The 13,840-nt window shown below is 38.1% G+C and overlaps 1 protein-coding gene across 13 annotated transcripts in view; it reads left to right on the forward strand.

Annotated features, from left to right (window-relative positions):
• The window catches only part of AHCYL2 (adenosylhomocysteinase like 2), a 192,344-nt gene that overhangs the window by 140,532 nt on the left and 37,972 nt on the right, over positions 1-13,840 (forward strand). For 6 of the 13 annotated variants that reach the window (XM_081531293.1, XM_081531288.1, XM_081531295.1 and 3 more), the window contains 3 exons: positions 2,066-2,177; positions 10,009-10,152; positions 10,599-10,699. In XM_081531293.1, the coding sequence (XP_081387419.1) occupies positions 2,066-2,177; positions 10,009-10,152; positions 10,599-10,699 (357 nt within the window). The remainder of the gene's footprint in view (positions 1-2,065; positions 2,178-10,008; positions 10,153-10,598; positions 10,700-13,840) is intronic. The other 7 variants (XM_081531296.1, XM_081531289.1, XM_081531292.1 and 4 more) reach the window with 2 other exon arrangements.

A 13,840-nucleotide genomic window follows, 5' to 3' on the forward strand; every position in this document is an offset into this window, starting at 1 on the left:
CCCCTCCTCATCTTCTTACTCACTTTCCTCCCCTCCCTGACTTTTGTTATCCCTTTAAAAATTCTTTTAACTTTAGACTTGATTTATGATTACTTAATATTCAGTCAAGTACAGACTGTGAAGATAGGGTAAGGTTCATTGTTTTGACATAAGGTTGACTGTTATGTCAGGGGTTTATATCTAAGGATATAAAGATGAGTAATATACATAGCTCTTGCCTTTATGGAGCCTAGTTTGTACAATGATAGAGGTACATGGGAGCATGTACATTCCATGGGAGTGCACAGAAAGGGCACTTTCTCTTTTTGGAATAAATTGCTATTTTAGTAAAATAATTAATTTTGCTATTTTTCATTTTGGGAAATGCTTCTAACCTAGTGAATTTTCCTAAATTTCCAAATTGCTGTAAAACAATTTGCAAACTCTAAAGTACTATGCAGGCTTTATTAGTTGTTAAAGCTATGAACAGCTTCAGGAGATGGTGAAGGACAGGGAAGCCTGGCATGCTGCAGTCCAAAGAGTCAAACACGACTGAACAACAATAGCTATGACAATGCTATGAATTCCCCTAAAAGGCATGCTAATTGATTTGGCGTCGGTCTGAATACTCAAATGACTCGATAGTTACCTCTAACTGCAGGAAATGTAGCCAATAGTTGTTGCTTTCATGTAAGCAACCATCTTTTTTATCAGGAAAGGCAGAATCAGTTGGCAGATCTTTGATTTTCCCCACCTCCATGCCAGTTGGATCCAGAATAATCTAAACAATTATGCAAACATTCAATTAGGGAAATAGAAAAAGAAAAGATATTTACTTAATGAAACAAACTTTGACTTGTAAAGTGTTATGAAGTATCAGCTGGAACTTCCAACAGTAGGAGAAAGAGATAAAATTGCAAGAAAGTCATTATCAGATATTGTCCAAAATGCAACATCCGGAGTATTGAGTTTTATACATATTCAGTCTAGTTATCTACTCCTACATCTGTTATAATTAATAAGTTATCAACCTTGTAGCTTTTGGTTTATTGTGATACCAAACATTAAAAATAATAACTTAATGTTTACTATACTTATTAGTACCGAAAAGCTAATTGATGCATTTTAGAAAGCCTTTGAAAAGCTAAAATGACTACCTGCAAGTTATGAGAACAGAAAATTTGTAGGGTGAGAGTTGGGGAGCCAGGGATGAATTGAATCTCCTCCTGAGTTTCACAGTTTACATACATCGTTTTGTATAACCCTCTCTAAAACTTTTGAAATACTTTCATCTTTGTTGTATTTATGAGAAGAATAGGGGTCACAAAACATCTTGATGAACATCACACAGCTAATGAGTGGCATAACCAGGCTTTGAATGCAGTTCCAGAAAGGTCTGTGTGAATAGAAAGCTTTTTTTTTTTTTTCTCGTTATACCATAGTATTTCCTGAGAATCTTAAGGCAGGTCACTTTACCTTTCTTAATCTTATAGTTTCGTATCTTAAAATGTTGGCATGTGTATGTCCGTGCTCAGTAGCTTCAGTTTTGTCCAACTCTTTGCGGCCCCATGGACTATAGCCCTCCAGGCTCCTGTGTCCATGGGAGTCTCCAAGCAAGAATACTGGAGTGGGTTGCCATTTCCTACTCCAGGGGATCTTCCCTACCCAGGGATTGAACCCAAGTCTCTGGCATCTCCTGCTTCGCAGGCGGATTCTATCTGCTGAGCCACCTGGGAAGCCTGAAGATTGGAATAGATAGTCTCAAAGATTCTTTCCAGCTTTAATTTTCAGTGAAACTATAGAAAGGATTGCTGAGTATGATTCAATTTCTAACCATTTATTTTAATCAGAATATCCCATTCTCCCTTTTATCACAAAAGATACATAGAGAGTAGTTCAAGGATTTAAACTTGATAGAAACAGAGAAGAATGAAAAATCATTTTCTCCAATGAGTCTCTTAAGATTCCATATGTGGGTCAGTACAAACAGATCAGAGGGAAAGTAAGATCCTATAATGCAAGCATTGATTTGCTATCTCAAAATGGATGTTCTTTTCCTTTATGTAACTAGAATTCTTTTTCTTAGCAGATCCAATTTGCTGACCAGAAGCAAGAATTCAATAAACGTCCCACCAAAATTGGACGTCGCTCTCTGTCTCGCTCGATTTCCCAGTCATCGACTGACAGCTACAGCTCAGGTGAGGACTGAACTGCTCTGGACCCACCTGTGGAGGCTAATTAAGTATGGTCAATGGACCCTCCTGTCTATCTAAAGCTAATTAAGCACAATCAAAGCCTGTGCTCTGGCATAAACACTTTGATTCTCAGTTGAAATTTAGACCAAAATTCTAGGTGGAATCTTTAGGTTTCCCTTGGGGATTCAGAGTGGAGCTTAATAGAGGCATGCTCTTCCAGTTAAGACAGAAGAAAGTGATTAAGGAAACTGAGTCTGATTTATTCAAAGGGTGAGGATATGTTGCTCACCCTTGACCTTCATTGAGCAGCATATGTGAACACTTCTGTTTTTTCTACTCTTTGGAAATTACAGAGGGCTTCTTCATCCTTTCAACTAGGAAATCTTAAATGCCCTGAGAAACAGTGAAGTCACTGTAGCTAGTTGAAGTGAGCCCTTCACTTTCTCTTCTAAGCTGTGATATTGTATTGTTTGTTACTCCTTCCTTCCTCGGCAGTGAGTTAATTCCAATGCATGGGTCCTCGGCCTGATGAGTTTAATGCCAGATGAATCCCTTTGTGAATCCCTTGTCAGCAGTAACTATTTGTGCAGCAGTACCTAGTATGTGTCTGATCTAATCTGGAGCCATTTTATTTTGCTCTTATGTAGGAATGTGATAGGAAGCTGAATGTTTGGCCTAATTACCTCTTCACATTATAAATAGTAATATTCATTAGAAAATTTTCATCGTGACCTAAAATTTTGTTTTTCACACAAATAGCAAAGTAGTATTTGTAAAGTTGAAGAAAGCTTGTTTGAGACCCTGTAACTTTTAGGTTGAGTAAATTGTTATTTACACTCGTAACATTAGCATTTCTTTTTTTATGTTTCTCCTCACATAACTGAATAATATAAAGCACAGAATGTAAATCCCTAGGGATTACTGAATTTTGTAACTATTTTATTCTGCTGAAAGAACCAGCAGAATGATAAATAATTAAGTAAAATAAATTAAATAATTTTCAATAGCTGTTGAAAATTCATGAACTAGTTAATAAAACTCTGGAAATTGTAATAATTGTGAAAATGTAAATTGTAAAAGAGTATGTACAATTTAAACACTTGAGTTTGTGCATGTTATCTAAATACTGAAATTAAACAATAACAGTACTCAATTTTAACTCCAGCTCAATCTCTTCCCTATACTGGATCCATATTTCCCACTATGCTCCTGCAGAGAAAAGCTTCCCACAGAACCCCCATATGCTGGGAGGATAATTACAAAGTATCTATGTACATAGGGATATGTAGGTAGTTTCAGTTGAAGCTAAAACTCCAATACTTTGGCCACCTGATGCAAAGAGCTGACTCATTTGAAAAGACCTTGATGCTGGGAAAGATTGAAGGCAGGAGGAGAAGGAGACGACAGAGGATGAGATGGTTGGGTGGCATCACCAACTCAATGGACATGAGTTTGGGTGAGCTCTGGGAGTTGATGTTGGACAGGGAGGCCTGGCATGCTGCAGCTCATGGGGTCACAAAGAGTCACACACGACTGAGTGACTGAACTGAACTGAACTGATGTACATGGTAAAGAGTGAGTTTGATGCCTTTAGTTTCTAAGTGAACATGTAGTTGCCTGGTATTGCTCATTGGTGAGTGATACTGGCTCATGTCATCCTGGAAAAGTCAGACCTTTTAGGTTGAACTATGTGACATTGCCATTTCTGTAGTAAAACCTTATGTATCCCTTTAAGGATACTAAGTTCCAGAGCATGGAGTCAAACCATCCTGGAACTTGGAAAATAAAGATCAGTTATTCACTTCCCACTGAATGCAGGAATTGCCTTGGTGGCGTCCCTGACAAATGGCTATCTGGCCTCTTTGGGAGCATTTTAGATCATAGGGTGATCCTTGCTTAATCTAGTAGTTTTGCTCCCAATAAGTTCTTATACAACCTCTAAGATTTAAAGGTTTTACTTAGAAATAAAAATCCTCAGTTTTGGTTGCCTGAGTTGGGGGCATCCCACTGTCCTGGTTAACTTCATCTGGTTATATTCCAGACTAAGTGTCCTTTTAAAAATATATGCCTATGAATATAATATTCTAGGTATGGTCCAAAATAATCTATAATAGGTGTTATTTCCATAAACTCAGTGCTTTTAGAATGAAACCTAAGATTATGTTCCTTTTCTTTTGCAGCTGTGTCACACACACTGTTACCTTGTCTTGTTTCCACATGAACAATTGTCAAACCCTTTTAAACAACTATGGATGGGGCTGCCTATTGCCTTGAGTCTTGGACTGAGAGTTAGGACAGACCTAGTTTCTAGGCTTTGATCAATGTTTGATTTGTTGTGTGATCCGGGAAAACTCTTGACGCCTGCAATGCTCGTAGCAGAGGCAATGGGAAAGTTAAATGAGGTGATACAGAAAAAGCTTCATACTCATCAAACGAAAAGCCAGGAATAACAGAATTATTCACAGCTTTCTAAATATGAGAAGATATGCAAGTGCATGTCAATAAGAACGTGGAACCCATTTTCAGCATATGTTATAATTTAATTGACTATAGAAACTAACATTGTTAAAGCCCCAAAGACTGATTCTTAGACTTCTTCCCTTCTCTGTTTATCTCTTCTCAGGTGAACTCATTCAGTCTTATAGTTTTAAATACCACGTATTGGTGTTTGATTCTCAAATTTTATCTCTAGCCCAAATCTCTTCTCTGCACATTAGCCCCAGATATTCAAATGCCTGTTCAGTCCTTTCACTTGGATGTTTACAGGTATCTCAACCCTCCCATGTCCTAAAAACTGAATTGCTGCTTTCCAGCCTTGCCCCTCTTCAGTTTATTCTCAATGCTGCAGCCAGATTCATTTTTTTTTTTAAATAAGTCAGGTCGTATCACTTCTTAGCTCAAAACCTTCCAATGGCTTTCCAGTCTCACTCTAAGGGCTAAAGTTCTTACAGTGGCCTACAAGGCCCTATACCATCCACCCTCACATTATATTTCTAATCACATCTCTAATTTTCCAAATTTCCCTCCTCCCCCAGCTATTTTTTCACTCCAGTTGTGCTGTCCTTCTGTTATTTTGAAACTGTTATTTTGTTATGCCAGACACTTTCCTGCCTTGAGGCCTTTGCACTTACTATTTTCTCTGCCGAAATGCTCTAAAATACCCTCATTGTGTTATCTTGCCTCCTTCAGTTCTTAATCAAAGATCACCTTCTCATTGAGGCCTATCCTGGCTGCTCTTTTAAAATTGTATAGTCACTGCACCCAATACTCCCTGTCATAAGATTTTCCTTCTCTGTTTTTCTCCATAGCACTTATTATCATATAACATATAATTTATTGTGTCTTTCTTCCCTTACTTGAATATGAGATCCATGAGAGCAGAGATTTTATCTCTTTTGTGTTGTTCTCTTCCCACCACTTAGAACTGTGTTTGACACATGAGAGGTGCTCAACAAATAAACACTGGGGAAATGTGTCCGGAGACATTCTTATTATACTACTTGACATCCCTATAAAGGAAATAGAACTCTGGTAAACTCCATGTATGTGAAAAGTTAGAAGAAGGTTGATGACATTTCAAAAAAGGGTACCTTCCTATCCAAAGTGCTTGTTTGCTGAAGATACTTAAAGTCTTACTAAGGTTGTGGCCCACTCTCCCTTCCTAGTGATCCTAATATTAAGTTTTATTTAGGAACACCTTCCAGCCTTTTCAACTGGGTTCCTCCTGTAAAGTGCAGAACATAGAAAAGGATGGTTCATAACTAGTTCCCTTCTAGATGTATAGGAGAGAAGTTTATTCATATATTCAATGGATGCTTTGAGACAGTAGGGCTTAATTCTAGTGGAACCCATGTTGAAAAGGGCTATATTAGTCCTTGAAATTATTTTATAAAAAAATGACTTCTAAAAACTTCCTGTAAGTGCAAAACCCTTTTAAAGAAATGAATAGAAGTGACTTTTCTGGAAAGTCAAATGATTCTCGGTGATATATTTCTGAAAAAGCTGTCTTTGCAGTGAGTTAATTGGTTAAGGATAAGGAAAGAGGACTAAAGTCCCTTAGTTCATAGTAACTGGTTCTTCTAAAGCTTGAAGTATTTTCAGATTTTTTCCAAATAACAAAGTTTCGTTGCTCTGTATTTTGATTGCTAACCTGGCTTTTCGCATATTTCTAAAGTTATTCATCAGTGAAATCTGCAGCACCTTGACACACAGGTCATTACTATTATTCAGTTACCAAGTGACTAGACTGGGCCCAGGAGGAACTGCCTGATTTAAAATATTCTAATAGGACTAGTTCAATCAGGAGTCTCTTCTTCTCTTGGCAATAACCCACAATATCACAGCTGCTGGGAGGAAAGGCTTAATCAGTCTGAGATATAGAACGCATATATGCATGTTCCATGGGATCAGTTGTGGATGAGTGATTCAACAAGTTATGTTTTGGTCCTAAGATATGAAACAGAACATCTCATGATAAAGTTATTTTGTACTTTGTATTACTTTTCCACCTAGAAACTGAACCCTTCTTTTGTGATTATCTCATTTATTCATAAGATTCTTCTGATGGGAATTAGGGGAAACAGCATGGGAGAGAGAGGATGTGTTATACCTCCTATTTTGCGGTTGGATAAATTGAAAATTGGTCACTTAACCAATTAGAAGTAAAGTAAAAGCTTAGGTCTCAGACCTGTACTTCACTAGGTTATTATCTTATCAGTTGTTCATTTTTAATTAAATTATGACACTGGGCTTCAAAGTATGCTGACAATTACAAATGCTGTAGAAACTGTTTAAGCATGTGTGTACATGTGTGTTGAATTTCTCCAAATTTTCCTAGGGAGAATTTTGACTGCTATCTCAACTATTTTCATGAATATGCTACTTTAAATACATTGGCAGAAATGAGTTATTAATTCAAAAAATAAATGTTATGCTAGTTCAGGAATAATCTTTCCACTGTGTTTGCAAAAATAACCCTCTCTAAGTCCACGTCTGTTGGCCATTTTGCATTCACATATTAGTACAGTCTAGACAACAAAGATCTGTATAAAGGGCTCTTTGAAAACAAATCCATTTTGGCTCAAAGAAAAACAATGGTTGAACTAACTATAACTGGTTGACAGCTGTTAAGAAAAGAAAATACCATTTTTTTTTCTTTTAGAAAAGGGAAATGGTATAATAATTTGTTTCTTTGAGTTGGAAGGAAACAACTTAAGCCAAAAATTTGAGTACTTCTCTGAAAGGAGAATTTTGGAGGTTTTGTTGCTGTTTGGTTGGCTTTTCCTACCTGGCTCATCCTTGAAAGCTGAAGAGGCATAGGAGAGGAGAGCTATTCTGGATAGAGTAGGACTTCACTCTCAACCTTTATCATCACTGCTAGCCAACCACCTGCTGCTTGGGTAAATTGATAGATGACAGAGGTAGAAAAAAAGAAACTGCTAAATAATATTGTATGTATGTCATTCCTTTCCCATTCAAAATCCTAAAGCTAAGTAAGAACCCTGAAAGATTTTATATTTGTTAGTGAATAAAAGCATAAAGAATCCACCTGCCAGTGCAGGAGACACAAGAGATTCAAGTTTGATCTCTGGGTCAGGAAGATCCCTGGAGTAGGAAATGGCAACCCAGTCAGTATTCTTGCCTGGAAAATTCCATGGACAGAGGAGCCTGGCAGGCTACAGTCCATGGGATTGCAAAGAGTCGGACCCAACTGATCATGCACACACTAGAGAACTAGTGCTTTAAAAATATGTGCAAAAGCCAGTAATAATATCAAGTATCATTGACTGCATGCTTAATTACTTTATGCCAAGTATTGCAGTAGGCACTTTACTTACATTATTTTATTTAATCTCAACAACTTGACTCTGACAAATCATGTCTGCCTATTATATAGTCTTTTTCATAGCACATATTACAACCATGTGGAAAGAAGAACTCTAAATGATCGATTCTGTAATTAGTTATTTCATGTCTGACTCACCTACTAGACTGAAAATCCTGTGAAGGCAAAGACAATCCATATCCATCTTGTATCTCCAGCACTTAGACTGTGGAGACACAGTAGATGTACAATAAAAATTGAGTGAGTGACTGAATACATGAATGAATTAGCCACCAGATTCTGTTATCACCTCTGCTTTATATACCCAGAACCAGAGCAAAGTCTCTCTGACTCCAGAACAAATAAAGAGCATAAAAATCATCATGGCTCTGAAAAGGATTTGACATTTCAGGATATTGTGAATGTGAACACTTTCTTTCAAAAGCAACTCTTCTATACACTTGGATCAGGATTAAGATGGCTATATTTATCTTTCTTCTCTCAGGGGGCAGAAGCCTGGTTCCCTTAAGCTTCTAACTCATAAGCCATTTCTGAGTATTGATTGGTGAAACAGATGACTGCCCAGGAAACTGTTTCTGGGCTCTGTTGCCAAAGGTACTTTGAGCTCTTACTCCCTAGGAGGGAGAACCATAGACTTTTTGTACAGATTAGCTCCTTTCAAGAACAAAAATCCCTTTGGGGATTTACTAATTCCCTCACCTCCCTTGGTGCCCATGTTCATTCTTGTTGCTTTGTGTTAGGACTTTGCTCTAGGGCAGTTTTCCAGCTCCAAGAGAGACACTTGGGTCCCTGCTGCCCAAACATTATGTAGCACCATGCTTGATTAACTAGGCAAGGTCAGACTTGCCTTTTCCAGCCCTCCCAGAGATAGACCCTTTGCTAAGAAATCCCAGAAATGCCATAATTCTCTGAATATAAGCAGATCAGGCAACCCTAGGAGCTCTGAACTTTTGCAGCTTTCTCCCCATAAAAGTGAAAGAAGTACTTCCTATCTCATTGAGATATATGTAATGCTTTATATTATATAGACAGTGCTTTATGTCCCCCCACCCCAAAACCTTGAGGACTACTTAGGAAGAAACAATCCTCAGGAACTTAAATGTAAATCAAAGAAAGAAATTACTTCAAATTATCCAGCCAATGATTAGTAACTACAGAATTCTATGAAGACTAAAAAGACCTCAAACGTGGGAAGAACGACAGCTGCCTGTTAGCCACAGTCAGAAGTCTTAGACCTTCCACCCTCAAGTGTATATTGCTAAATGGCTTAGTCATTAGAGCATTTAATTATACTGAAGGAGGATTTATCTGCTTCTTTGGGAATCTCAAATGCCTAATGCTGGACCCACTAAGGCCAGCAAGGAGGGAGAGCACACTGAATACTTCATTGTCAATGTCTAATTGGGTCTACAGGCATAGTTCAGCCTCATCAGAGCCAGTCTTGAAAAAGAAAGCTCTGTTTTGTCAGACAAGCACTTTTTGTGTGGTTCTTAATTATTTTCTCATGGATTCCTTGTTTTTTAAGTCTTATCTGTTCAGCTACTGTACTAAAACACAAATTACATCAGTATTTAGGCAGCAAACAGAGAAGGGTAGCTAGGATCCCATAAACCCATAGGTTAATCACCATGATCTTGAATTAAGACTTTGAACCTATGGCTACCGTGAAATAGCCTCTTTCTTCATTTTCAAGGACCTGTTCATGTTCTGAAGATAAAGTTAGTCCTAGAGTTTAAGTTAATGCTACCCAGGGGGAATATCTTTGGCAGCCTCTCTCAGCTTCCTTTTCTGACCTGTGGATAGCACTTTCCACAGGTGATGACTGTGGATAGGTGATGACTGAGACAGTTGCTCAGCGCCACCTAAGTGCTTCCCAAACATGTACATTTATAAGGTGCTGATTGCAAAAGAGCCTCGGTTCACTCTATGGTTTGGGGTTATGGAGGAAGCCATTTTTTCCCCTGAAGGTATTTTATTCTGTCTTTCCAGCGGCTTCATATACAGATAGCTCTGATGATGAGACCTCTCCTAGAGACAAACAGCAAAAGAACTCTAAGGGGAACAGTGACTTCTGTGTCAAGAACATCAAACAGGCAGAGTTTGGACGAAGAGAAATTGAAATTGCTGAGCAAGGTATTGAAAGCAATCGCCTTTTTCTTCTTGAGTTGCCTGTGTCTTTTTGTCTATGTTAATTCTCTTTTATATCCTGGGGTCTAGTAGTTTGTGAAATTTCAGTGTGATTTTGAAGGAAACTTATAACAAAAGAGATATGAGTTCAGAAAACACTGTAGGGAGGGAGTAAACTCTAGTGGGTCTAGAAGGAACCCCTGTACAAAGAAGAGGGGAGAGAGACTAGATGAGGGGACTGAGATACAGGAATCAAACACTGGAGTATTTACCTCTGAAAATCCCTTATAACAGAAAAATCAGTATCTTGATCCTTTGAGAAACCTAAAACTAGTATAACAGAGAACCTTATCGGGAAGGGTCTTATCTTAAGAGAGTACCTGTTTTTCTGTTTATTCTTTGCCTCTCACCCCCCTCTCTAATATTGCTGTGTATGTATTGGGCCTTTTCAGAAATGCCAGCACTGATGGCTTTGCGGAAGAGAGCTCAAGGAGAGAAACCTCTGGCTGGAGCCAAGATTGTGGGTTGCACACACATCACTGCTCAGACTGCTGTAAGTCCTTTTCCTTTCTCCACGTAACAATAGTTAATAATAGCCACCAGCTATTGAGGGCTTGCACCATGCCAAGCATTAGGTTAAAAGCTTAACGAGTGTTAGTTCATTAACCCTCGTAATGGCCTTCTGAAAGCACATATTCCTGTTTCCATTTTATAAATGAGGAAGCTGAGGCTCAGGGAGTTGAAGTAATTTGTCTAACATTATACAGCTAGTAAACCACAGAATCAAGATTTAAACTTCAACATATCTGATTCCCAAACTTATTCTTTCTCCACTATTCTCTACTGCTTGCCCCTGCCTTCCCTTCCAGTGTCATTTCTAGCCAGCATCTCTGTGTAGGCTCCTTTCAGCTGCAAATAAGAGAAAACCTGATTCAACCTGGATTATGCATAAAGAAACTCATTACATTACATAGCTAGAAGTCCATCGGCAAGGTGGGCTTCAGGGGAAGGCTCTCAGGGCTTCAGTTTCACCTGTCTGTGATTCTTCTGGAGCTGCCTTGTCTCTGTGCTCACTTCATCCTCAGGCTGATAGCAAGATGGTGACAGCTCTTCAAGCCATCCCAGATGGACATGAAGAGGAAGAAGGACCATTTCTTCCTCTCTCCCAAGAGCAAGGAAACCTCTCCCAGAGGTCCTCCAGAACACTCTGTCATGTCATTGAGCAGAACTGGATCACATGCTCATGCCCCACCAGTCCTGGCAGGGAACTGGGGTTACCATGACGGGTTTAGATCCATAATTTTTACCTTCATCAGATTCAATGAACCCCTTTCCATTAAAAAATAGCTTGCAGTGCACCCGTATTTTTTGAAATGAAATTCAGACATAACATAGCTAAGTACATGTAATTTTAAAAAATAAATGTAAAATCTTACTGAAGTATGAAAGAAGAATGAAAGGAAAGTAACTTATAATAAAATAGTATATATTTCAGTATTTAAGTGCTTAAGTACAAGTATAGTCAGATATTTGTACTTATAGCATTATTTGAATGAGTGATATAAATGTATATAATAGAAATGTGTTGCTGGTTCCAGAGTATCAGAGCAATATTGCCAGATTATATAATTTTCTGAAATTATAAACAACTTTTTGTAAAATTTCTGAATAACAACAGCAACAAAAAGTATGCGTTTTCTCTTGATTTATACATTTGTTGCATTCTTAGGAAAACTCTTGCATTCTTGTATTAAAACTACAACCATACTTTTGTTGATATGTAAAGTGGAGTAAAGTTCTAAACTCAGATCATTATAAATAGGTTTCTCATTCATGTGAACTTTTCATTGGCACATTTGAAAGTTGTACCAGATACGGCATGGGGTTGTGTTTTTTTTTGTTGTTCTAGATGACTGTCCTATACTTTCTTTTCTTTTTTAAAAAATATTTATTTATTTATTTGGTTGCAAGGGGTCTTAGTTATGGCACGTGGGATCTTTAGTTGTAGCATGTGAATTCTAGTTCCTTGACCAGGGGTCGAACCCTGGCCCCCTGCATCAGGAGCACGGAGTCTTAGACACTGGACCACCAGGGAAGTCCCTGTTCTACACTTTCAGAATGTCAGGGTCCTTGGCCATACCCACTAAATGCCAGTAACACTCCCCCACCAATTATTGTGACAACCAAAAATGCCCCCACAGTCTACCAAAGTTGCTTTGTTGAGAACCACTGACTTAGAGTCATCATCAAAGCTGTAGTACATATTAAGTTGCCTACCCTAATGAGACCACTACAGGAAATTAGTATATTGAGAAGTTGTCTGGAATCTTTTATAGGATTTATAAGATCCAGATCACTTGTATGGCTAGATTAACTTCCAAAAGATTGTCTCCTAAGTGCAACACTTATATATTCACATTACTTATTAAGAAGAGCAGAGATTCCTCAAGACACAGGCAGCTGCTACTAGCATCTTCCCTATGAGACTTTTCTGGGTTACATGTTCTCTGAGGAAAAGTACCTTGGCGACCCAAAATTAGTATAATAAATTGAAAAACTACTCTTTTTGGAGCTGTAGACTGATGAATCAAGGCAGAAACCATCTTGGAACCTTTTTTGGGCTTTCCCAGTCAGGGACATGAGACTTCAGTGTAGTGACTTAAAATAGCAAGTGCTTCTGTCCTGTCTCATGTTGCTAAATTACAACTAGTTTCCTTTTTACCCCTTAGCTCACTGAATATTACCACTCTTCAAGAGTTTTTTTTTTCTTTTCCTGAATGGAGTAATCAAAATTAGTTTACCAATTTTATTATTTTCTTGTTCCCTCACCACATTTTTCTTTATCCTTTAAAAAACAATTACAAAGGAATTTTGCTTTGTTTTATTTCTAATCTCTATGTTTTTTCTGATTACTAAGGTAGTTCATGATCATTTTACAATATTCAAGCATTGTGTGTGTGTTAAGTCACTTCAGTCATGTCCAACTCTTTGTGACCCTATAGACTGTTGCCCGCCAGGCTCCTCGTCCATGGGGATTCTCCAGGTAAGAATACTGGAGTGGGTTGCCATGCCTTTCTCCCGGGGATCTTCCCCACCCAGGGATGGAACCCAGGTCTCCTGTGGCTCCTGCATTGCAGGTGGATTCTTTACCACTTAGCCACTGGGGAAGCCCATTCAAGCATTACCACAATCTATAATATAGAAAGACAGTCTCCTATAATCCTATGCTCTAGAAATAACTATCATATTAACAGTTTCCTGTCCATGATTCATTAAGACTCGGATCTACTTATATTTTTTAGATGTGTTTCCATAGTTCTTTCCAATCAGATTTCCTAGCTACTCTTTCTAAACAGTAATGATTTAAAGTCAAGTTAAACTAGCTTCTAAGCTCTGTCCCCCTCTCACTTCCACCTGCCTGCACTTCTGATTGAGCCCTGATAGCCAGCAAGCAGTCTTGACTCATAGTTCTTTAAATAGCTCTTGTATTCTTGGTCCCAGTCACTTTTCTAGTTAATGTATATTGCTTTGTAGGTAAGTTTCAGTATGATTCTTTTGTTTGACACACTCAGAAATCCTAGTTATAGCAATTCAGAAATTCTTTAAGGTGAAAAGCAAAACAGGAGAGGAAAAAAAATGAGATCAGATATTGAAAGGTAAGGAAATTAAGACATTAGAGTAGTTCTGCTATTAG

The sequence above is a fragment of the Giraffa tippelskirchi genome, chromosome 10, assembly GCF_054371585.1.
Source record: "Giraffa tippelskirchi isolate mGirTip1 chromosome 10, T2T-mGirTip1v1.2.pri, whole genome shotgun sequence".
In the NCBI taxonomy this organism is placed as follows: domain Eukaryota; kingdom Metazoa; phylum Chordata; class Mammalia; order Artiodactyla; family Giraffidae; genus Giraffa; species Giraffa tippelskirchi.